The following is a 24,368-nucleotide window of genomic DNA, read 5'->3' as shown; positions in this document are numbered from 1 at the left end:
ACCTTTCTTTATTTATCTAGGGTGCGTTTTCGCGGCCAAAACCCAAAACTATTTTTGTTTACTTTCCGTTGGTTGATCACTAACCACTAACCCAAACAGTTATTGGTTACGATCGCCAAAACGCACCCCTGATAATGGTGACTTAGTACAACATACCTGCAACAAGTGGATCACTGTTGACTAATTCGGGTGATTTATCCAGAGCCTTGTTCGTCTGTTTGACTTTACCATCGATCATGGCACATAGGTCACTTGCTGCCTTCACGCTCTCAACCACACCGTAGGAATCTAGCAGGAGGAACATCAAAGATAGAAATTTGACAATCCCACATACAGGTTTTATGTGTTACACTTTCATATAAAATAAGCACAGTTTGGACTGATATTAACTAGCCTACTAGACAATCTAAAATGGAAGTTGTTTTTATACATGTAGTTTAAATAAAATAACGCACAATTTTAAATTTCAGAACCCTTTTTTGCGCGGACAGCATGCACTCACAAAAATTAGAATGTATTTTTTGCACTGTCCGTATGCAGAGCGTGACGCGTTCAGACTCACAATATGCAGTGTGCAATATAAAAACTGGGAGTAGGTTAGAGCATCTGATTGGTGGATTAGCACGTACTGGAAGATAATATTCTAAACCAAAGCTAAAATTATAAGCCATCTAGCTCGCTATGCTGAAAGAAAGTTCAAACTTACCTCCCTTGGCTAGACGTGTCCCAGTCTGGGGCAATTCAATATACACTATATCCCCTAGTTTTTCCTGGAAAATAACAAAAATTTTAGAGAAGGAATATTTTAAAACATGTTTAAGATTTTCACTAGTGCTTACTGGTAGGGGGAAAGATTCTGGTTTAAAGATAACAGCGAACGATTTCCCTTGTTTAGCAGAGCAGAATGCTACACAAAATTTATGAGTTGCTACTCATTCAGTGTGCACAGAAAAAGTGCAGTCTTAATTTGTTGCTTTGCAAAATTGCTGGACGACATCATTCCCTGGATAGTGCTGGTAAAAACCATTAACTTGGCCCAATTCTTTTGATCTGTTTTAAAAGCACAAAAATTTGCTAAGCAAAACAAAAGTATGCTTACCAGAATAAAGCTACAAGCCAAAGTGGCCCAATTTCATATTGGTGCTGCCTGTAAGCCGCAAATATTGCTTTGAAATGATTTTCTGCTTAGCCGAAACGAGCTAGGTACCAGTCACAAATTTAACATGTGACATGGTGTTTTGGCTGGTGAGCATACTTTTGTTTAGCTTAAAGCTACTTTTGTACTCTAAGCAACTGCATTAAGTTGGGACCTGCTTTTACTTCTGAAAGGGTTTCCAGACTCCATAAAAGGGAAAACCTAGAGATCCAGGCTCTGAACTTCACTCCTTGAGGTGCATGGCAACTTCCCTCTTGTTAGGGGGACTTCCATTTATGAGGGAAGTGAAAATGTATTGGAAGTTGGAATTCTTAAAAAGGTACCACAGCAAAAGCGTAGGGCACCTCAGCAATTTTAGTGGGTGCTGTCGTTTAATTCAAGGCCGGAATCTCTTTTAGGAAACTTGTAGCTGAAAGTGAGCAGTATATAACAGAAATCTGGACAATCATTTAGGAATCATCAGGCCTGAATATTCTCACCTGGGCAAAGTCACTGATACCAATAGTTCCTGTGCGTATGTCTTCTTCAGGTAGAATCCACTCATGATCTTTGGAGAACAGACGACCTGGACAAAGAGGGAGATTCAAGATTGATAATAATAGTAATAATAAATAAGACTTATAAAGCGCATTTTGCAGAGATACAATGCGCTGGTAAAAAGAAAGCCAAGAAAAAGGTGGTTTATGGGCGAGAAGAGAACAGATGCATTTCTAATTTTACACTTGAAAGTCTTGAGTGAGTTGGTGTTGGGTATGTGATTTGGTAGAGAGTTCCAGCATCGGGGACCAGCAACCGAGAAGGATCGCTCCCCTGCCCTTTCGTATGTGCGAGGGATTGTTAGATTCTGGCAGGAGCGGAGGCCACTTTGGCCCGGTTTGTTGAAGTTGAGAGTTGAAAAGAAATAATTCCCTAAAAATCAAACAGACTGAATGAGCACATTATTGTCTGTGACATAAGATCCAAGCTCAATTTTACCAGCCAAAAAGGCATATGATGCACACACAACATAATTGGGCATAGTTTCTGCGGTTGCTAGGCTAGCTGTTCGTGTTTCGACAGCTTTCTCTGTATTAGATAAGTTAGCTATTCAGATCATCGTGCACCGCAAAAAAAAACAAAAAAACAGAAATACATTTTGCTTCGTCCTTCGGATGGGATGTAAAGCTGCTGGTCCCATGTGCTGTGGAAACGCATGTAAAAGAACCCAGTGCACTTATCGTAAAGAGAAGGGATTCCCCCCGGTGTTCCTGGCAGGATGATTAATTGGCAGCATGACATTGCGCCGCCCACAGCACCTTCCCTTGGAAGTTGTATGTAAACCATTACATGGGTCATGATGGTGCCAATTAAATTGGGTCTTATAATATCTCAAACTTTGTCCCACTCCTAGCAGTAATAATACCTGGCGCTTTGTTTCCTTTGGCAAAAGGCACGTTATATAAAAAATATATATATAAAAACGGTTATTATTATAATATTATTTTAAAATAAAATAAAAAAACTTTTTTTTTGGGGGGGGGGTAAATAAATTAATAATAATGACTGTATTGAAAATGGTCTTCAAAGACAAAGTGTAACTACCGAATACTCTAGGTCATGACTTCTATTCTAGAATATTTTTATATAATATAGACTAGAGACGAAACATTAATTAAAGCCAGATCAGGGAAAGCTCAAGCCATGCATTGCCATTGCATTGGGCTCATGTGTTTACAAAACGGGGCCCTACTACTACGACAACTTTACCTTCTTTCAAGAGGTCAGAAGTTGGGTGTTGGTAAAAGTCGGAGGTCGGAGGTAGCCGGAGGTAGCCGGAGGTTGCGTTAATTGCGTGATATTTAATTTAAAAAGATTACTTACACACTCAGATTGAAGTTTGGAAGACTCTTATGCAGTTTACGGGGATTAAAATTCAATTCTGTACCCATTGGGTGGGGGAAAACTATGCCCCCACGGTACGAACCGACTGGTCGTGTGGAGTACTTGTGTTGAGTAAACAAGGTCACACTGTAGCGCCCTCAAAAAAAAAACGGAGGTGTGTTTACGCAACGTGTAGTTGGTGCGTACATGCCTATACACGCACCACGCATGAACCCTGCAGTAATATGGTGTATTTAGACTAACAGCCGGAGGTTAATTTTATTTCTTTATTACTCCTCAGAAAATTACAACAAAATCACAAACGACTCTCTATGTATGTCACCTTATAACCATTATTTTTTTACATTTTTATTATTTATGAAAAAGGACTAAAATAATTGCGTCTTTTGATAGCCCGTCTTCACTAGGCCTATGCAGTGTACACACGTACAGTGTACGCCGTATGGTCGTGTGAAGCATTTATTTTTTATTTTTGACTAGATGGTAAAAGCCGGAGGTAACCTTTTTTTTCTTTATTACTCCTCGGAAAATTACCAAAAAATCACAAACGACTCTCTATGTATATCACCTGATAACCAATATTTTTTTACATTTTTATTATTTATGAAAAAGGACTAAAATAATTGCGTCTTTTGATAGCCCGTCTTCACTAGGCCTATGCAGTGTACACACGTACAGTGTACGCCGTATGGTCGTGTGAAGCATTTATTTTTTATTTTTGACTAGATGGTAAAAGCCGGAGGTAACCTTTTTTTTCTTTATTACTCCTCGGAAAATTACTAAAAAATCACAAACGACTCTCTATGTATGTCACCTTCAAACTATAATTTTTTTACATTTTTATTATTTATGAAAAAGGACTAAAAAAATTACGTCTTTCGATAGCCCGTCTTCACTAGGCCTATGCAGCGTACACACGTACAGTGTACACCATTCGATCGTGTGAAGCTCTATTTTTGACTAGATGGTAAAAGCCGGAGGTAACCTTTTTTTTCTTTATTACTCCTCGGAAAATTACCCAAAAATCACAAACGACTCTCTATGTATATCACCTGATAACCAATATTTTTTTACATTTTTATTATTTATGAAAAAGGACTAAAATAATTGCGTCTTTTGATAGCCCGTCTTCACTAGGCCTATGCAGTGTACACACGTACAGTGTACGCCGTATGGTCGTGTGAAGCATTTATTTTTTATTTTTGACTAGATGGTAAAAGCCGGAGGTAACCTTTTTTTTCTTTATTACTCCTCGGAAAATTACCAAAAAATCACAAACGACTCTCTATGTATGTCACCTTAAAACTATAATTTTTTTACATTTTTATTATTTATGAAAAAGGACTAAAAAAATTACGTCTTTCGATAGCCCGTCTTCACTAGGCCTATGCAGCGTACACACACGTACAGTGTACACCGTATGGTCGTGTGAAGCATTTATTTTTATTTTTGACTAGATGGTAAAAGCCGGAGGTAACCTTTTTTTTCTTTATTACTCCTCGGAAAATTACCAAAAAATCACAAACGACTCTCTATGTATGTCACCTGATAACCCATATTTTTTTACATTTTTATTATTTATGAAAAAGGACTAAAATAATTGCGTCTTTTGATAGCCCGTCTTCACTAGGCCTATGCAGTGTACACACGTACAGTGTACACCATACGGTCGTGTGAAGCATTATTTTTGACTAGATGGTAAAAGCCGGAGGTAACCTTTTTTTTCTTCATTATTTCTCGGAAAATTACCAAAAAATCACAAACGACTCTCTATGTATGTCACCTTATAACCATTATTTTTTTACATTTTTATTATTTATGAAAAAGGACTAAAAAAATTACGTCTTTCGATAGCCCGTCTTCACTAGGCCTATGCAGCGTACACACGTACAGTGTACACCATTCGATCGTGTGAAGCTCTATTTTTGACTAGATGGTAAAAGCCGGAGGTAACCTTTTTTTTCTTTATTACTCCTCGGAAAATTACCAAAAAATCACAAACGACTCTCTATGTATATCACCTGATAACCAATATTTTTTTACATTTTTATTATTTATGAAAAAGGACTAAAATAATTGCGTCTTTTGATAGCCCGTCTTCACTAGGCCTATGCAGTGTACACACGTACAGTGTACGCCGTATGGTCGTGTGAAGCATTTATTTTTTATTTTTGACTAGATGGTAAAAGCCGGAGGTAACCTTTTTTTTCTTTATTACTCCTCGGAAAATTACCAAAAAATCACAAACGACTCTCTATGTATGTCACCTTAAAACTATAATTTTTTTACATTTTTATTATTTATGAAAAAGGACTAAAAAAATTACGTCTTTCGATAGCCCGTCTTCACTAGGCCTATGCAGCGTACACACACGTACAGTGTACACCGTATGGTCGTGTGAAGCATTTATTTTTATTTTTGACTAGATGGTAAAAGCCGGAGGTAACCTTTTTTTTCTTTATTACTCCTCGGAAAATTACCAAAAAATCACAAACGACTCTCTATGTATGTCACCTGATAACCAATATTTTTTTACATTTTTATTATTTATGAAAAAGGACTAAAATAATTGCGTCTTTTGATAGCCCGTCTTCACTAGGCCTATGCAGTGTACACACGTACAGTGTACACCATACGGTCGTGTGAAGCATTATTTTTGACTAGATGGTAAAAGCCGGAGGTAACCTTTTTTTTCTTCATTATTTCTCGGAAAATTACCAAAAAATCACAAACGACTCTCTATGTATGTCACCTTATAACCATTATTTTTTTACATTTTTATTATTTATGAAAAAGGACTAAAAAAATTACGTCTTTCGATAGCCCGTCTTCACTAGGCCTATGCAGCGTACACACGTACAGTGTACACCATTCGATCGTGTGAAGCTCTATTTTTGACTAGATGGTAAAAGCCGGAGGTAACCTTTTTTTTCTTTATTACTCCTCGGAAAATTACCCAAAAATCACAAACGACTCTCTATGTATATCACCTGATAACCAATATTTTTTTACATTTTTATTATTTATGAAAAAGGACTAAAATAATTGCGTCTTTCGATAGCCCGTCTTCACTAGGCCTATGCAGCGTACATGTACACACGTTCAGTGTACACCATACGGTCGTGTGAAGCATTATTTTTGACTAGATGGTAAAAGCCGGAGGTAACCTTTTTTTTCTTCATTACTTCTCGGAAAATTACCAAAAAATCACAAACGACTCTCTAAGTATGCCACCTGATAACTATTATTTTTTACATTTTTATTATTTACGAAAAAGGAAAAAAATCACGTCTTTTAATAGCCCGTCTTCACTAGGCCTATGCAGCGTACACACGTATAGTGTACACCATTCGGTCGTGTGAAGCTTTTATTTTTTATTTTTGACTAGATGGTAAAAGCCGGAGGTAACCTTTTTTTTCTTTATTACTCCTCGGAAAATTACCAAAAAATCACAAACGACTCTCTATGTATGTCACCTGATAACCAATATTTTTTTACATTTTTATTATTTATTAAAAAGGACTCAAAAAATTACGTCTTTCGATAGCCCGTCTTCACTAGGCCTATGCAGTGTACACACGTACAGTGTACACCGTATGGTCGTGTGAAGCATTTATTTTACTTTTGACTGGATGGTAAAAGCCGGAGGTAACCTTTTTTTTCTTTATTACTCCTCGGAAAATTACCAAAAAATCACAAACGACTCTCTATGTATGTCACCTGATAACCAATATTTTTTTACATTTTTATTATTTATGAAAAAGGACTAAAATAATTGCGTCTTTTGATAGCCCGTCTTCACTAGGCCTATGCAGTGTACACACGTACAGTGTACACCATACGGTCGTGTGAAGCATTTATTTTTTATTTTTGACTAGATGGTAAAAGCCGGAGGTAACCTTTTTTTTCTTTATTACTCCTCGGAAAATTACCAAAAAATCACAAACGACTCTCTATGTATGTCACCTTATAACCATTATTTTTTTATATTTTTATTATTTATGAAAAAGGACTAAAATAATTACGTCTTTTGATAGCCCGTCTTCACTAGGCCTATGCAGCTTACATGTACACACGTACAGTGTACACCATACGGTCGTGTGAAGCATTATTTTTGACTAGATGGTAAAAGCCGGAGGTAACCTTTTTTTTCTTTATTACTCGTCGGAAAATTACCAAAAAATCACAAACGACTCTCTATGTATGTCACCTTATAACCATTATTTTTTTACATTTTTATTATTTATGAAAAAGGACTAAAAAAATTACGTCTTTTGATAGCCCGTCTTCACTAGGCCTATGCAGCGTACACACACTTACAGTGTACACCATTCGGTCGTGTGAAGCTTTTATTTTTTATTTTTGACTAGATGGTAAAAGCCGGAGGTAACCTTTTTTTTCTTTATTACTCCTCGGAAAATTACCAAAAAATCACAAACGACTCTCTATGTATGTCACCTGATAACCAATATTTTTTTACATTTTTATTATTTATTAAAAAGGACTCAAAAATTTACGTCTTTCGATAGCCCGTCTTCACTAGGCCTATGCAGTGTACACACGTACAGTGTACGCCGTATGGTCGTGTGAAGCATTTATTTTTTATTTTTGACCTGTTAATCTTTCAGTTTGTTCAAACACGAGTTTATTGTGCGTCTTCTTCTCTGACTGCAATAAGTTGTTTTGTGGTAAATCGGAGCGTGTACAAGCCTGTTTATCTTCAAGTTTGTTTATATAGGTACTTATTTATTACGCGTACATTTTATTTCCCTTTTAAACATTCAACAAATACATATCATACCTAACTAGGCCCAATATCGGTTTGTTTTAAAACTTCAAAGATTTTCGCTGAACCCCGGCACATCCATTGTTTACAGTTTGTTCTATACTTTTTGTTTGTTTTATATACTGTCTTAGTTACCTACAACCTTCGCGTTGTTGATCTCAGTTTGAAATGGCTCGCTACATGTCACGGCACATGGGTTTCAAAACCGCAGAAGCCGAAAAACTGCTTCTAAACCCCGATATGTCAAAGGTCATTAGCGAATCACCTGTCCATCCAAAGGGGGGTGACGTCTTCTTGTTTTCTTGGGCAAAAAATCCAGGCGCTAACCAAGACTGGAGATGTGACCAGATAAAGTGGAAGCACGGAGGAGCCAGGCTGTATCCTGATAAGGGAGATGCACGAGTGCGAAAAATATACCATAGTCATACCAATGCTAGTGGTGATACCTTTAAACGACATGCATTCCATCTTGTCCAAGGACCTAGCGCTTTAGTGCTCATTCAGTATACTGGCAATGATAGAGCAGTCTATGGGAGTGAAGACATTCCACATGGCAATGCTAAACGGCAACCCACTCGTCCTCATGTCAGAACATGCCCTTCTGTTTTAAAGAAAGTGGCAGAAGATTCGGAGATCAAAACTCCACATGCTATATATAAGAACCTTACTTCCACCAATGTTCCATCTGAAAGTGTGCCCGTACTTCATCCAAAAGACACGGCACAAGTAAGGAATAAAGTAAAGTTTGAAAGGGCAAAGAAGCGGCTGTCGCATGACGAAATGTTTAATGTGTACCAGCTTGATGAACAACTAGGTGATTTCATTTTCCATTTTACGGTTCTTCCGGAACTCGTTGTTTGTGTTGGTTTGCCGGAGATATTACAGGAACTCGACAAACTTGGCAAACGGGAAGACACCCTCGTAGTATCATATGACACAACCTTTAATTTGGGTGATTTTTATGTTTCTGTTCTCACCATGCGACATAGCTTATTTGTAAGTGACCCTGTACCCCCTGTCTTTTTCAAAGAACTTCTTATGTGTGAAACACAAAATGAGTACCATGATGTCAGAGACAGGCTAAAGATCCAGTGGAGTAAAGCTTTTCTTGACTACTTTCTTTTAGAGCTTGAACCGACGATCTTGTCTTCAACAGGTAGATGGGTTTTGGAACGTTTGAACCTCTACACTAGTGATTCTGGTATTACGACTAATGCCAGTGAGAGCTTCAACGCCGTAATCAAACGAGTTGTTGATAGGAAGGAGGTCGCCCTCGACAACATGGTCCTCATTTTGTTCTACCTGCAAAATTTCTTTTACAACGAAATACTGCGTGTTTTTTGTTGTTTGGGTAATTTCAGGTTGAAATCAAAACATGCAAACTTCAGACGCAGTGTCTCTGACACCGTTTTTCCTTTCATGATGAGCAACCCAGATACCGTTGTAGAGGCTGTCATGGAAGCAAAGGCTATGGCTCCAAAACAACCGTCAATCAATTCTGATTGCAGGAGCCAGTTAAGCCTTGCCCGCATGGTCATTAACAATAACAGGATAAGTTGCGTTGCCGAGAAGAGCGTATTTTTAGTGCAAGGTTCGAAGGGAAACCACTACTCGGTAACGCTCTTTCCTGATGAGTTCTGCCCCTGTCTCTCCAAGGGAACCTGCTACCATATTATTGCATGCAGGCTGGCAGTAGGTATGCCCCCTGGAGTTTCCGGCAGAAGAAACATCAATCTGTCAACTCTTAAACGAAACAGGCGACAAAGGAACAAATCCGGGAGAAAAAAACCCAGGGTTGATGATGTAGACATTACATGTGCCCCCGACTCTATTAAGGCAACGATGGTGGAAGATACTTGGAACATGAGTGAAGGATCTCCTCCATCGTCGCCAAACATTCCATCATCATCATTTGCGCCTAACTTCTCTCCTGTCGTAACTTCCACGCCAAACTCTCAACACACAAACAAATCATTTGCTCCGGAACAAGACAACCCTGAACGAGACGACACACAAACTGACACTCCCTGGAAAATTTGCCAGTTTAAACTTGGACATGTCAAAAAGGGGGCATCCGTTATTTGCGCAGTGGGGCCATTCCATGTGAACTTGACGGATCTTGCTTCGCTGTCGCCGGCTTGCTGGCTGACAGAAGCTGTAATTTTGGCATTCCTTGAAAAATGTAATCTGCAACAAACGGCTGAGAGCGCCGTTAAGTTTCTTGTTGCAGACTCTCACGTGTTTGCTGCTTGGGAGAAAGGGGAGGTTGAGTTTGTGATGAAGTGGTGTCTCGTTCATCGTGTGTTTGAAAAGGATGTGTGGCTTTGCCCTCTGTTAGTGCGGGGAAATCATTGGATACTTGTTGTTTTGGTGAGGAAGTTGCGCCAGGTAATAGTCGTTGACTCGATGCATGGGGATAATGCTTTGAGTGCCGCACATTTTTTGGACATGTACCAGGCACTTCTTACTGCCACATACGGCAAGACTTTTGACAATTCTGGATGGTGCGTGTATTTGCCAATCGACACACCCTATCAGGCAAATGGTGACGATTGCGGTGTGTTCGTGTGCGCTGCGGGACATGCTATTATACGCGGCAAGCATGGCGGTTATAGCCAGTCAGATATGCCACGAATGAGAGACTGGGTTGCAGACACTTTATTAAATGATGACTCCCCTTTGCAAGCCACGTGGATTAGACGATAGGTGCGCGTTTCGTTCAGGAAAATGCCAACAATTAAAGTACCGACACCGGAATTTAGTTGCGCGAATAGCCTGAAAATATGTAGACAGCCACCACGAGGCAATGATACTATGTCATACTTAACAAGTATCAAAACTAGTTTAATTGAAGCCACGTGGTCAACTTGTTATGTAGGTGACGCTTGTTTGAAGCCACCAAAACCAAGAAAAATGCTATTTTGTGAGGGCTGTTTGGATTGGCTTCCCGTCGAATGTGTTTCGCAAAGCGGATTTGCTAAGAAGATAGACGAAAGCCATTGGATGTGCGACAAATGTAGTGTGGAAAGTAATCTGTGAAACAACAACCTGACCGAATCATTCTAAGTTATTCAGTTCTTGTTTTTATGTTAGGTGACTGTTAGGTGACATTAAATCTTTCTGCAAACTTATTTACTTTTGTCAACTACCAACTAGTTTTCCACGCCGTTAAAGTGACATGAAAATACGACTGCATGAATATTACCAAGTATTAACGCGAGGAAAATAACATTGTGTTATTTTTACGTCCAGTATAGGCATATCAGCCGTTAACAGTTGTCGGGAAGTTTCGTTTTATCACTCTTACTTTGCCTTCCTTCGAAATTTGAAGGACAACTGTTTGTTTTAAAGTAGAACCACATAACCTGTATTGCATTTCTTCAGTCCTTTTTGTAATTAAGTTAAGTGTGACATGTAGGCCCAATGTGGAACTTTGATATAATGTGCACTACCCATGCTTTTTTGATGTGGATGCAAATAGTGGTGTGAATGCCAAAAATACGTTTTAAAAGTGACTCGAAAACGAATGTCGCAAAGCTTCGTGTGGCGGATTACTTTCTTCAAACTGTTTGAATGTGCAAATAAGTTAATGTTTGACAGGTTTCACTATCTAGAACCTCATTAATATGCGTCACCCGGGTTTTGTTTGTTTGCCTTTGAAAAGATTTCGAATGCAACCTGAAACTACAATCACAAAGCTTCATTACGCACACAAAATTAAAAATCCATTGTTGTAAAACGTTTCAAAATCTAGAACCGTAAAATAAAATTTTGTCTCATCCTTTGTATTGTTCTTCCGCTTCGGTAAATGCAAAATTTTTTTTTTTTTCATAGTAACCTGAAAATATCTGTCGTAAAGCCTCGTTTGTTGAATTTTTGGGGGAAAATCGTTTGTTAATTTTTTGCGGCAAAACTTAATCTCTGTGAAATGTTTCACAATCTGGACTTTTGCATTACCTGTCTATAAGTTTGTCGGATGCAAACTATAGTTATTATTATTTTCAAGTAACCTGAAAATTACTGTCCTAAAGCTTTGTGGCATAAGATGTTCTCAATTTATTTTAAAATTAAGCCTGTGTGAAATGATTCACAATCTTGAACCGTAATATAGGAATTTGCAGCAACTGTTGTTTTGTTTTCCCATTTGGATTTAGTGTGAGTGAGAACTTTGTGTTCTGAATTTATTTTGTAGGAATTTGCAGCAACTTTTGTTTTGGTTTCCTTTTTGGATTTAGCGTCACTGAAAACTGGATGTTCTCAAATATTTTTGTAAATAAGTTTGAATGTGGAAAGATTTATATTTTCTAACCGTTATAAAGGAATATGCATCACCCGTTGTTTTGTTTACCTGAAATTAGTGTATCAAAAGCTAACTATTGTTATCAATTTTGTTGGTTAAGTTTGTGTGAAATGTTTCACAATTTTGAACCTCCAAAAAAAAAAAATTAAATCACCCGCTCTTTGTTTTCCCATTTGGATTTAGTGTGAAAATGCAAACTTGTTTTATCAAGCTTGAGAACGTCAGCCAAAAACGATTAGTGGCCTTAGATTTTCTGGAAAAGTTTGAAAATAGAAGTTCAAAACTAAATTATTATAAAAAATTTTTATTTGAAAGTGACCTGAAAACGAATGTCACAGAGCTTCGTGTCATAACATGTAAAACAAGATTGATTTCTTTGAAACGTGTCCAGTCTGGAACCGTAATATAGGAATTTGCATCAACCGTTGCTTGGTTTTCCCATTTGGATTAACCGTTAATGCAAATCTATTTTTTTCAAACTTGAAAACTCGACTGTCACAAAGATTAGTGGCTTAAGATAATCTGAAATCTTTGTGTTTTTTTAATAAGTTTAAGCATCGCCCGTTGTTTTGTTTACCCCTTTGACATTTGTTTGTCGGATGCAAACTAATTATCACTTTTATTTTTTTTTCAAAATGACCTAAAACGACTGTCACATGTCGTGACCAAAAAATTCTTCAGTATTTTTGTAAGTTGTCTAGAACAGAAGAATTAAGAAATGCAAATCACCTTTCGTATTGTTTTTACCCTTTGGAGTTAGTGTGAATGCTGCAGACTATAGCATCTTCCCAAGTAACTAGTGGAAGGAATGTCACAAAACTTTGTGGCATGAGATTTCTCAAATCTTTTCGTAAGTAAGTTTGTTTGAAATATTTCACACTCTAGAACATAATATGAATTGGCCGCACCCGATGTGCTTTTCTCCTTTGTGTAATGCGTGTATTTTTACTTATTTTTTTGTTCAAAGTAACCTGAAAATGACTGCCCTTAAGCTTCGTGTCTCAAGATTTTATTGTGGGAATTTAGTTCTCGTCAAATGTTTCACAATCTGGAACCGATAGTATATAGAACTTTGCATTACCTGTTATTAAGTTTACTCCTTTGATTTCGTTTTGTCGGATAGTTGCTATTTTATTTCAGTAACCTGAAAAATACTGTCCTGATGTTGCGTGACAGTAGATTTCCTTAATATTTTATAAATTATAAGTTTGTCTGCATTAGTACAGGTGTAATATGGTGAGAACGAAGCACGCAAGAAACCAGGCGAGCAGCAGCGTTCTGTATACGTTGAATTTAAGCAAGATCTTTATCGGGGAGTCCTAACAGAAGTGAATTGCAGGAGTCAAGTCTAGTAGTGACGATGGCGTGAACAAGACGAAGAGTAGTTGCTTCATCCAGGTGGCGTCGAATTTGTGATATTTTCCTAATAGCCATGAGAGCTCCTTTGCAAACATTAACAACATGTCTACTCATGCACAATGACGAATCCATAATAACACCGAAGTTACGGGCAAATTCAGATGGTTCAATGACAGACTGGGCAATTTGTACTGTTGGCGGAGAAATCTTTTTTTGCGAAACGAGATCGCAAAAATAAAATCTCAGTTTTTGAGTCCTTCAAAGCAAGTTTATTTGACACGCCCAATATTTGACATCTTGAATGCACACTTCAACTTTTGCAATGGCAGAAGCGCGATCAACTGGATCAAATGCAATGTAAAGCTGGGCGTCGTCAGCGTAAGCAACACTAGAAATACCATGGGCAGCAATGAGGTCTGGCAAGGGTGCACTGAACAATATAAATTCAAGTGGCCCAGCTACAGAACCTTGTGGAACACTACACCAGAGATGATGGCGATCTGATTTAACATTGTTGATGAGAACATGCTGGGTTCTGTTGTTCAGAGAAGAAGAGAACCAGTTAAGGGCAGTTCCAGTAATTCCATAGCGTGAAGATAAACGTTGAATGAGATGCTCATGGTTGATAGTGTCAAATGCATCTGAAAAATCTAACAGCACGAGGATTGCTTCCTTATGGTTGTCCAGTGCACGTAAGATTTCGTCATACACACGAACAAGAGCAGTCTCAGTACTGTGGAAAGGGCGATAAGCAGACTGCATTTATGCATGGAGGTTATTTTCATGGAGATAGTCATGAAGTTGACTAACAACAGCACGCTCAATCAATTTGGAGATGAATCTCAAGTTAGAGAATTGACGATAATTTGACAAACACTCTGGGTCCAAATGTTGCTTTTTCAGAAGTGGAAGGATGCAAGCCTCCTTAAGATGATCAAGGAAATAACCAAAAGACAAAGATCTATTAATAATCTCTGTGAAGACTGGCAGCAATTCAGAATAGCACTCCTTAAAAACAGTTAATGGCAGAGGGTCCAGCTTGCAGGAGATAACCGAACAAGATTTGATCGAGTGGCGAGTGACGAAATACAATGATCATGAATGTCAAAGGAGATGGGTGATGGACGAATATTATCAAATCTGCCATACAATTTCTTAATTTTGTTTTCGAAGAAACTAGCAAAATTGTTGGCGAGATCAACAGGATTATAAAAACTTGGAAGCTTTTTCAAACACTTCGGAGAAGAAAGCTTGTCGATAACACGGAACAGACTTCGTTGGTTGCACTCGGATATTTGACGGCGATGATAATTAGATTTGCTATTGTTTACAAGGTCTCTGTATATAGTACACTGTTCTTTATACAACTCGTGATGTACAGCAAGGCCAGATTTTATCCACTTTCGCTCACGACAACGTTTCATGCTTTGCCGCACATAAAGTATCGCAATACCATGGAGCATGAGGGCGTAGTATTACAGTTTTTATAGAACTTCTGGAGCATGATTATCTAGAACATCCTTAAGAACAGAATCGTATGGCAAAACAAGTTCATCTAAATCGATGGCAGGATCCGTCATCAAAGAAGAGTTACAAATATCAGATTTAAAATAAGGCATATCAATTGAACGAAGTTTGCGAGTAACTAATGGCTTAGTTGATGCTTGAGGGCGAGCAATTAATCAGACACTTCACAGCAGCATGGTCAGAAGGAAGATCATGATGAGTTGAAACCGAAGAAATTAAATCATCAGTGACATTAGAAATCAGTAAATCCAATGTATGTCCAGCGATATGAGGAGACGAAGTAACATGTTGTTGAAGGTTGGAATTATCTAACATCATCATCATCATTATCATCATAGCCGTCCTCCCCAGGGTAGATCCCGGGGATGGCTTCCCAACTAAGAGTCTCCATAGGTCTCTGTTCCTTGCTATATAGGTGTCCTGCTGCTGTCAGAGATGGATATGTCAGCCTCTTCACAGAAGTGCTTGATATCTTCTAGCCATCGTTTCCCTGGTCTTCATCTCGGTCTGTTTCCTGCAATGTGGCCTTCGAGAAGTATTTTGGGGGGTATCGGCCATTGCCCATTCTGTTCACATGCCCAAAATAATTGAGTTTAGTTTTCATAATTGAAGTTGGAAGATCTTTATTGTATTGAAGCAGTTCACGTACTCTTGTGTTGCGAAGTCTGTCCCTTCTGGTGACCCCTAGTATTTTCCTCAAGCAGGCCATCTCGAAAACCCTTAATATCTGTTCATCTGCTTTCTTTAGTGTCAATGTTTCGGAGCTGTAGGTGGCTATTGGTAGAACCAAGACTCTGTAAAGATTAAGCTATGTTGAATTATTGATGTCTTTGGATGTTCATATAGAGTTTAGCTTTTGCATAGCCCCCATGGCAAGTCCAAACATCTACGTTTGATGTCAGTTTCACTGGTGGGGATTTCTGAAATCACACCCCCCAAGTAGATGAAGTTTTCGACTTGGTCCAAGGATTTACCATCTGTCTGGATGTTAAGCTGGATCTTAACTCTGTTAAGGACTTGGACTACAGTTTTGCTTCTGTTTATTGTCAGACCAAACTTCTTGCTGAAGGTATCAACCTCTGAAACTAAAAACTGGAGGTCTTCTTCGTTTTCTGCCAGAAACGAAGATTGTTGATATATTGCCCTTGCACTCTTGCACTAATCTGTTGAGCTTGAATCGCAAGTCTCAATACCAGTTCCAGGATGATGTTGAAGAGTTGGGGACAGTATACATCCCTGCCGGACTCCTGTTGTGGTAGTGAACCATGAAGTGAGTTCCCCATTAACTCGTACAGCGCTTTGGGGTACACCGTAGAGAGCTCTTATGAGATCTACCGTTTTTGATGGGTAGCCCAGGTGTCGCATGGCTTGCCGGAGACCCTCCTGCCAGACTGTCAAAAGCCTTTTGATAATCGATGTAACAGCAGTATAAAGGTTTTCTTATCTCATTATACTTTTCTGCTTACTGTCTTAAAGTGAAGAGTTGGTCGGTGGTGCTACGTCCTGGTCTGCTTGTGATTCAGCTAGGATGTTTTCTGTTTGGGTCTGCACTCGTCTGTGTAATATGCTGCCAAAGACTTTTCCTGCCAGGCTAGGGAGGCTGATAGTTGGAGCAATCCAACTGTAGTTGGAGCAATCCAACTTGTCCTTTTCCTTGTAGATGGGTTCAATTGTGGCTCTCCCCCACTCCTGTGGAATTTCACCTGTGTCCCATATTTTGTTGCACAGTTTGTGTATGATTTTAGTGCCTATTTCTCCTGTTACTTTTAGCTCTGGGGCTTTGCCTGTCTTGAGGTGTCTAATAGCTCGGTGAACTTCATCCAACAGGATATAACTTGGTTCTTCTCCTTCTTCTGGGAAAGTTTTGATAGCCCGATATCATTATCAAGAAGACAGAAGACATCAACCCCAACATTCGTATCTGGGATGTCTAGAAGAGGCTGGAATCTTCCTCCTATTGTCACTTTGTATTTGTCTTTTGTCTCTGTTGACTTGAGTTTTGACACTTCAAAACGTGGGCATTTGGTTGCTTTTGGTCTAACCTCCAACATGTGCACTGGGGTAGCTGCGTGAGTTGTAGATGCAGCTTTTCCAGTTCTGCTGAATGAGTACATAGTCAATTTTGTTTCTTGTTAATCCATCTGGGGATTTCCATGTCCACTCACGGCTAAACTTGGGTTGTTTGAACCTGGTGAGTTTTTCGCCTCTTGTATTCCTCTCGCCACACCCGAACTTGACTAAATTACCATCCCAAGGCTCCCAATCGCTGCCGACTTTTGCGTTGAAATTTTGGGGAAATGTTTTACTATTGTGAACCTCAGTAAAGAAATTCGTTTGTTTTTTTGTTTTTTTGCCGGTGGATGATGGTTTATTTTCAACGTTTCACAAAAACGTACATCAGATCGTCAAAACAAAGATACAGTAATAATGAAAGCAAGAAACAGCGTTTTTTAAGAGAGAATTAACACTTAAAACAATAAACTTGGAAAAGAAAAGATAAGAAATAAATGTTTCCATGGCATAATAATTTTTTAGTTCTGTTTTGTAAACTTAGAAGGGTGGTCTGTTCTAGACTTTTTCATTTTGTAGATATGAAAACGGGAAAATAATAAAATAAGGTGAGTAGCTTTACACGATAAGTCTGTTTTGCCAAATAAAAACGTTTCATGGTCAAGGATGATGTTTAGCTAAGTTTTTTAATTAATCCATGTAATGAAGCAACTGCTGTCCATAAAGAAATTGTAGCGCCACATGAGCAAAAAATTGATAAGAGTCTCGTCCTGATAATTACAAAAGGTACATAAATTAGAGTTCAGCCTGTTGATTTTGAAAAGAAAACTGTTTGTACCTAGAATTGGGTCATCTGTGTTGGGACCATACAAGTTAGTGAGAGTCTTGCCCTGTAAATCACAAATTTCCAAATCGAGAACAAGCATATTACCATTACAATCAGTCTTAACATTCTTGACTCTATACTCAAAATTTTAATTGAACAAAATGGCTACGCCTCGAGCATAACTCTTAAAGGAACTAAAGCAGCAGTCTAGAACCCCATTCATTCTTAACAATGTCTTTTATCTCCTTATCGAAATGTACATCTTGCAAACGATACACAAACAAATAATTTGTCGACTTAAGAAAATGAAAAACATCTGTACGTTTTGCTTGGTTGCCCAAACCTCGGCAGTTTATGGAGGCTATCGAGAGAGGGCTAGAAAACATAGCGACCATAACAATGGAGGGGAAGAGGGAATAGCATTTTACTCAAAGTTATACATGTCATCGCTGTACAAACCAAACAATTTTTTTTTTTTAGACCAAAGTAATTGCATATGAAACGCCGTAAATATGGAGCAAACAAACGCGCCACCCCGTGGTTTTGGAGTGAATAAACCCGACCCGCCCGAAGCCCAGAACCCAACCAAACGAAACCCACTCTCGTCATCTAGGAAAAATCCCAAACAACAGAGAAAAAAAGGAGGAGAAAAAAAGGGGGAAACCAATAAATCAACCAAATAAACGCCTCTTGTAAGAGTTGAAATAAGGAACAACAGTAAGGCGCAAATGACACTCAGCATGCTCCCGGACAGAAACAACAGAGAAATTATAAGATTACACCCATGCCCAACCCATTGTCTTATTGAAATGGCAACAATAACATTACAACTTAAAAACAATTGTATTAAATATGCACACACCCTAAATGTTCTGAAACAAACTTTTTTTTTCCAAACTTGAAAACGTCAGTCACAAAGATTAGTGGCTTAAGATTTTCTGAAAGCGTATGGTAAATAAGTTTCAGTGTTGATTGATTTACAATCTGGAACTTAGGGTCATTCATTGCCAGACCAACGCACTTTTTTACCTCATGTCTTCCGATTTTGAAACAAAATTGCTGTGGTTGTAGGTCCTTATATTGAGTAATGAATGCGCACATATTTTTTTATGTGGTCAGGGCAGAAACCACTAAACTCTGACATTTTTGGGGTAAATTAGCTCCCTTTTGGTAAAATATGTCATAACCATGTCAATTATCACGACATTGTATGCAAATTTGGTATCAAATTTTAATGGTTTCTGCCCTGACCACATGGTAAGTCTGATCGGGCTAAAAATTGGTGTGCCTTCATTGCTCGTTAGGACCTACACGCACAGCAATTTTTATCAAAATCGGAAGACGCGAGATAAAAAAGTGTGTTTGTCTGACATGGAAGGAATTTGCATCACCAGTTGTTTTGTTTACCCCTTCGAAATTGGTTTGTCGGATGCAAACTAAATATTATGATTTTTCATTTCAAAGTTAACTGAAAAAACGACTGTCACAAAGCTTCGTGGCATTAGGTGTAAACAATATTAAGTTTGTGTGAAATGTTTCACAATCTGGAACCATAATGTAGTAATTGGCATCACCCACTGTTTTGTTTGCCCATTTTGATTTAGTATGAATGCACTTTTTTTCAAAGTAACTTGAAAACGACTGTCTCGAAGATTCAATTCTTTAATAAGGGGGACAAAGGCGGTGTTGAAGGGCAGGGACTGGCTTGACCACAAGAAGATGGAAACACAAACGACAGTATCAAGAATGGGAAGAGGTGGGGGAAAAGGTGGAGAATCTAGAGTCATAATGTAGGCCTATAGTTTGCCTCACCCATGTATTTTGCCCTTTTTGATAAATAAAAATTTAAGGTTAAAAAAAATGATGGTTATAAGGTGACATGAATAGAGAGTAGTTTTGTTATTTTTGGGGTAATTTTCCGACGAGTAATAAAGAAAAAAAAGGTTACCTCCGGCTTTTACCATCTAGTCAAAAATAAAAATAAATGCTTCACACGACCGAATGGTGTACACTGTACGTGTGTACGCTGCATAGGCCTAGTAAAGACGGGCTATCAAAAGACGTAATTATTTTAGTCCTTTTTTATAAATAATAAAAATGTAAAAGAATATTGGTTATCAGGTGACATACATAGAGAGTCGTTTGTGATTTTTTGGTAATTTTCCGAGGAGTAATAAAGAAAAAAAAGGTTACCTCCGGCTTTTACCATCTAGTCAAAAATAAAAATAAAAGCTTCACACGACCATACGGTGTACACTGTACGTGTGTGTACGCTGCATAGGCCTAGTGAAGACGGGCTATCGAAAGACGTAATTTTTTTAGTCCTTTTTCATAAATAATAAAAATGTAAAAAAATTATAGTTTTAAGGTGACATACATAGAGAGTCGTTTGTGATTTTTTGGTAATTTTCCGAGGAGTAATAAAGAAAAAAAAGGTTACCTCCGGCTTTTACCATCTAGTCAAAAATAAAAAATAAATGCTTCACACGACCATACGGCGTACACTGTACGTGTGTACACTGCATAGGCCTAGTGAAGATGGGCTATCGAAAGACGTAATTTTTTGAGTCCTTTTTAATAAATAATAAAAATGTAAAAAAATATTGGTTATCAGGTGACATACATAGAGAGTCGTTTGTGATTTTTGGGTAATTTTCCGAGGAGTAATAAAGAAAAAAAAGGTTACCTCCGGCTTTTACCATCTAGTCAAAAATAAAAAATAAAAGCTTCACACGACCGAATGGTGTACACTGTAAGTGTGTGTACGCTGCATAGGCCTAGTGAAGACGGGCTATCAAAAGACGTAATTTTTTTAGTCCTTTTTCATAAATAATAAAAATGTAAAAAAATAATGGTTATAAGGTGACATACATAGAGAGTCGTTTGTGATTTTTTGGTAATTTTCCGACGAGTAATAAAGAAAAAAAAGGTTACCTCCGGCTTTTACCATCTAGTCAAAAATAATGCTTCACACGACCGTATGGTGTACACTGTACGTGTGTACATGTAAGCTGCATAGGCCTAGTGAAGACGGGCTATCAAAAGACGTAATTATTTTAGTCCTTTTTCATAAATAATAAAAATATAAAAAAATAATGGTTATAAGGTGACATACATAGAGAGTCGTTTGTGATTTTTTGGTAATTTTCCGAGGAGTAATAAAGAAAAAAAAGGTTACCTCCGGCTTTTACCATCTAGTCAAAAATAAAAAATAAATGCTTCACACGACCATACGGTGTACACTGTACGTGTGTACACTGCATAGGCCTAGTGAAGACGGGCTATCAAAAGACGTAATTTTTTTAGTCCTTTTTCATAAATAATAAAAATGTGAAAAAATAATGGTTATAAGGTGACATACATAGAGAGTCGTTTGTGATTTTTTGGTAATTTTCCGAGAAGTAATAAAGAACAAAGAGGTTACCTCCGGCTTTTACCATCCAGTCAAAAGTAAAATAAATGCTTCACACGACCATACGGTGTACACTGTACGTGTGTACACTGCATAGGCCTAGTGAAGACGGGCTATCGAAAGACGTAATTTTTTGAGTCCTTTTTAATAAATAATAAAAATGTAAAAAAATATTGGTTATCAGGTGACATACATAGAGAGTCGTTTGTGATTTTTTGGTAATTTTCCGAGGAGTAATAAAGAAAAAAAAGGTTACCTCCGGCTTTTACCATCTAGTCAAAAATAAAAAATAAAAGCTTCACACGACCGAATGGTGTACACTATACGTGTGTACGCTGCATAGGCCTAGTGAAGACGGGCTATTAAAAGACGTGATTTTTTTCCTTTTTCGTAAATAATAAAAATGTAAAAAATAATAGTTATCAGGTGGCATACTTAGAGAGTCGTTTGTGATTTTTTGGTAATTTTCCGAGAAGTAATGAAGAAAAAAAAGGTTACCTCCGGCTTTTACCATCTAGTCAAAAATAATGCTTCACACGACCGTATGGTGTACACTGAACGTGTGTACATGTACGCTGCATAGGCCTAGTGAAGACGGGCTATCAAAAGACGTAATTATTTTAGTCCTTTTTCATAAATAATAAAAATGTAAAAAAATATTGGTTATCAGGTGATATACATAGAGAGTCGTTTGTGATTTTTTGGTAATTTTCCGAGGAGTAATAAAGAAAAAAAAGGTTACCTCCGGCTTTTACCATCTAGTCAAAAATAATGCTTCACACGACCGAATGGTGTACACTGTACGTGTGTACGCTGCATAGGCCTAGTGAAGACGGGCTATCGAAAGACGCAATTATTTTAGTCCTTTTTCATAAATAATAAAAATGTAAAAAAATATTGGTTATCAGGTGATATACATAGAGAGTCGTTTGTGATTTTTTGGTAATTTTCCGAGGAGTAATAAAGAAAAAAAAGGTTACCTCCGGCTTTTACCATCTAGTCAAAAATAGAGCTTCACACGATCGAATGGTGTACACTGTACGTGTGTACGCTGCATAGGCCTAGTGAAGACGGGCTATCGAAAGACGTAATTTTTTTAGTCCTTTTTCATAAATAATAAAAATGTAAAAAAATAATGGTTATAAGGTGACATACATAGAGAGTCGTTTGTGATTTTTTGGTAATTTTCCGAGAAATAATGAAGAAAAAAAAGGTTACCTCCGGCTTTTACCATCTAGTCAAAAATAATGCTTCACACGACCGTATGGTGTACACTGTACGTGTGTACACTGCATAGGCCTAGTGAAGACGGGCTATCAAAAGACGCAATTATTTTAGTCCTTTTTCATAAATAATAAAAATGTAAAAAAATATGGGTTATCAGGTGACATACATAGAGAGTCGTTTGTGATTTTTTGGTAATTTTCCGAGGAGTAATAAAGAAAAAAAAGGTTACCTCCGGCTTTTACCATCTAGTCAAAAATAAAAATAAATGCTTCACACGACCATACGGTGTACACTGTACGTGTGTGTACGCTGCATAGGCCTAGTGAAGACGGGCTATCGAAAGACGTAATTTTTTTAGTCCTTTTTCATAAATAATAAAAATGTAAAAAAATTATAGTTTTAAGGTGACATACATAGAGAGTCGTTTGTGATTTTTTGGTAATTTTCCGAGGAGTAATAAAGAAAAAAAAGGTTACCTCCGGCTTTTACCATCTAGTCAAAAATAAAAAATAAATGCTTCACACGACCATACGGCGTACACTGTACGTGTGTACACTGCATAGGCCTAGTGAAGACGGGCTATCAAAAGACGCAATTATTTTAGTCCTTTTTCATAAATAATAAAAATGTAAAAAAATATTGGTTATCAGGTGATATACATAGAGAGTCGTTTGTGATTTTTGGGTAATTTTCCGAGGAGTAATAAAGAAAAAAAAGGTTACCTCCGGCTTTTACCATCTAGTCAAAAATAGAGCTTCACACGATCGAATGGTGTACACTGTACGTGTGTACGCTGCATAGGCCTAGTGAAGACGGGCTATCGAAAGACGTAATTTTTTTAGTCCTTTTTCATAAATAATAAAAATGTAAAAAAATAATGGTTATAAGGTGACATACATAGAGAGTCGTTTGTGATTTTTTGGTAATTTTCCGAGAAATAATGAAGAAAAAAAAGGTTACCTCCGGCTTTTACCATCTAGTCAAAAATAATGCTTCACACGACCGTATGGTGTACACTGTACGTGTGTACACTGCATAGGCCTAGTGAAGACGGGCTATCAAAAGACGCAATTATTTTAGTCCTTTTTCATAAATAATAAAAATGTAAAAAAATATGGGTTATCAGGTGACATACATAGAGAGTCGTTTGTGATTTTTTGGTAATTTTCCGAGGAGTAATAAAGAAAAAAAAGGTTACCTCCGGCTTTTACCATCTAGTCAAAAATAAAAATAAATGCTTCACACGACCATACGGTGTACACTGTACGTGTGTGTACGCTGCATAGGCCTAGTGAAGACGGGCTATCGAAAGACGTAATTTTTTTAGTCCTTTTTCATAAATAATAAAAATGTAAAAAAATTATAGTTTTAAGGTGACATACATAGAGAGTCGTTTGTGATTTTTTGGTAATTTTCCGAGGAGTAATAAAGAAAAAAAAGGTTACCTCCGGCTTTTACCATCTAGTCAAAAATAAAAAATAAATGCTTCACACGACCATACGGCGTACACTGTACGTGTGTACACTGCATAGGCCTAGTGAAGACGGGCTATCAAAAGACGCAATTATTTTAGTCCTTTTTCATAAATAATAAAAATGTAAAAAAATATTGGTTATCAGGTGATATACATAGAGAGTCGTTTGTGATTTTTGGGTAATTTTCCGAGGAGTAATAAAGAAAAAAAAGGTTACCTCCGGCTTTTACCATCTAGTCAAAAATAGAGCTTCACACGATCGAATGGTGTACACTGTACGTGTGTACGCTGCATAGGCCTAGTGAAGACGGGCTATCGAAAGACGTAATTTTTTTAGTCCTTTTTCATAAATAATAAAAATGTAAAAAAATTATAGTTTGAAGGTGACATACATAGAGAGTCGTTTGTGA

General features: G+C 37.6%; 1 protein-coding gene across 1 annotated transcript in view; it reads right to left on the bottom strand.

Annotated features, from left to right (window-relative positions):
• Positions 1–24,368, bottom strand: part of LOC139934470 (glycine cleavage system H protein-like) — a 28,878-nt gene that overhangs the window by 3,343 nt on the left and 1,167 nt on the right. Inside the window, exons 2-5 of the mRNA XM_071928716.1 lie at positions 2,903–2,926; positions 1,636–1,721; positions 707–770; positions 157–288 (exon numbers count right to left, since the gene is read on the bottom strand). Coding sequence (XP_071784817.1) covers positions 157–288; positions 707–770; positions 1,636–1,721; positions 2,903–2,926 — 306 coding nt within the window. The remainder of the gene's footprint in view (positions 1–156; positions 289–706; positions 771–1,635; positions 1,722–2,902; positions 2,927–24,368) is intronic.

Source organism: Asterias amurensis, chromosome 3 (genome assembly GCF_032118995.1).
Source record: "Asterias amurensis chromosome 3, ASM3211899v1".
Lineage (NCBI taxonomy): Eukaryota > Metazoa > Echinodermata > Asteroidea > Forcipulatida > Asteriidae > Asterias > Asterias amurensis.
This window is presented reverse-complemented; position numbering and strand designations above follow the sequence as displayed.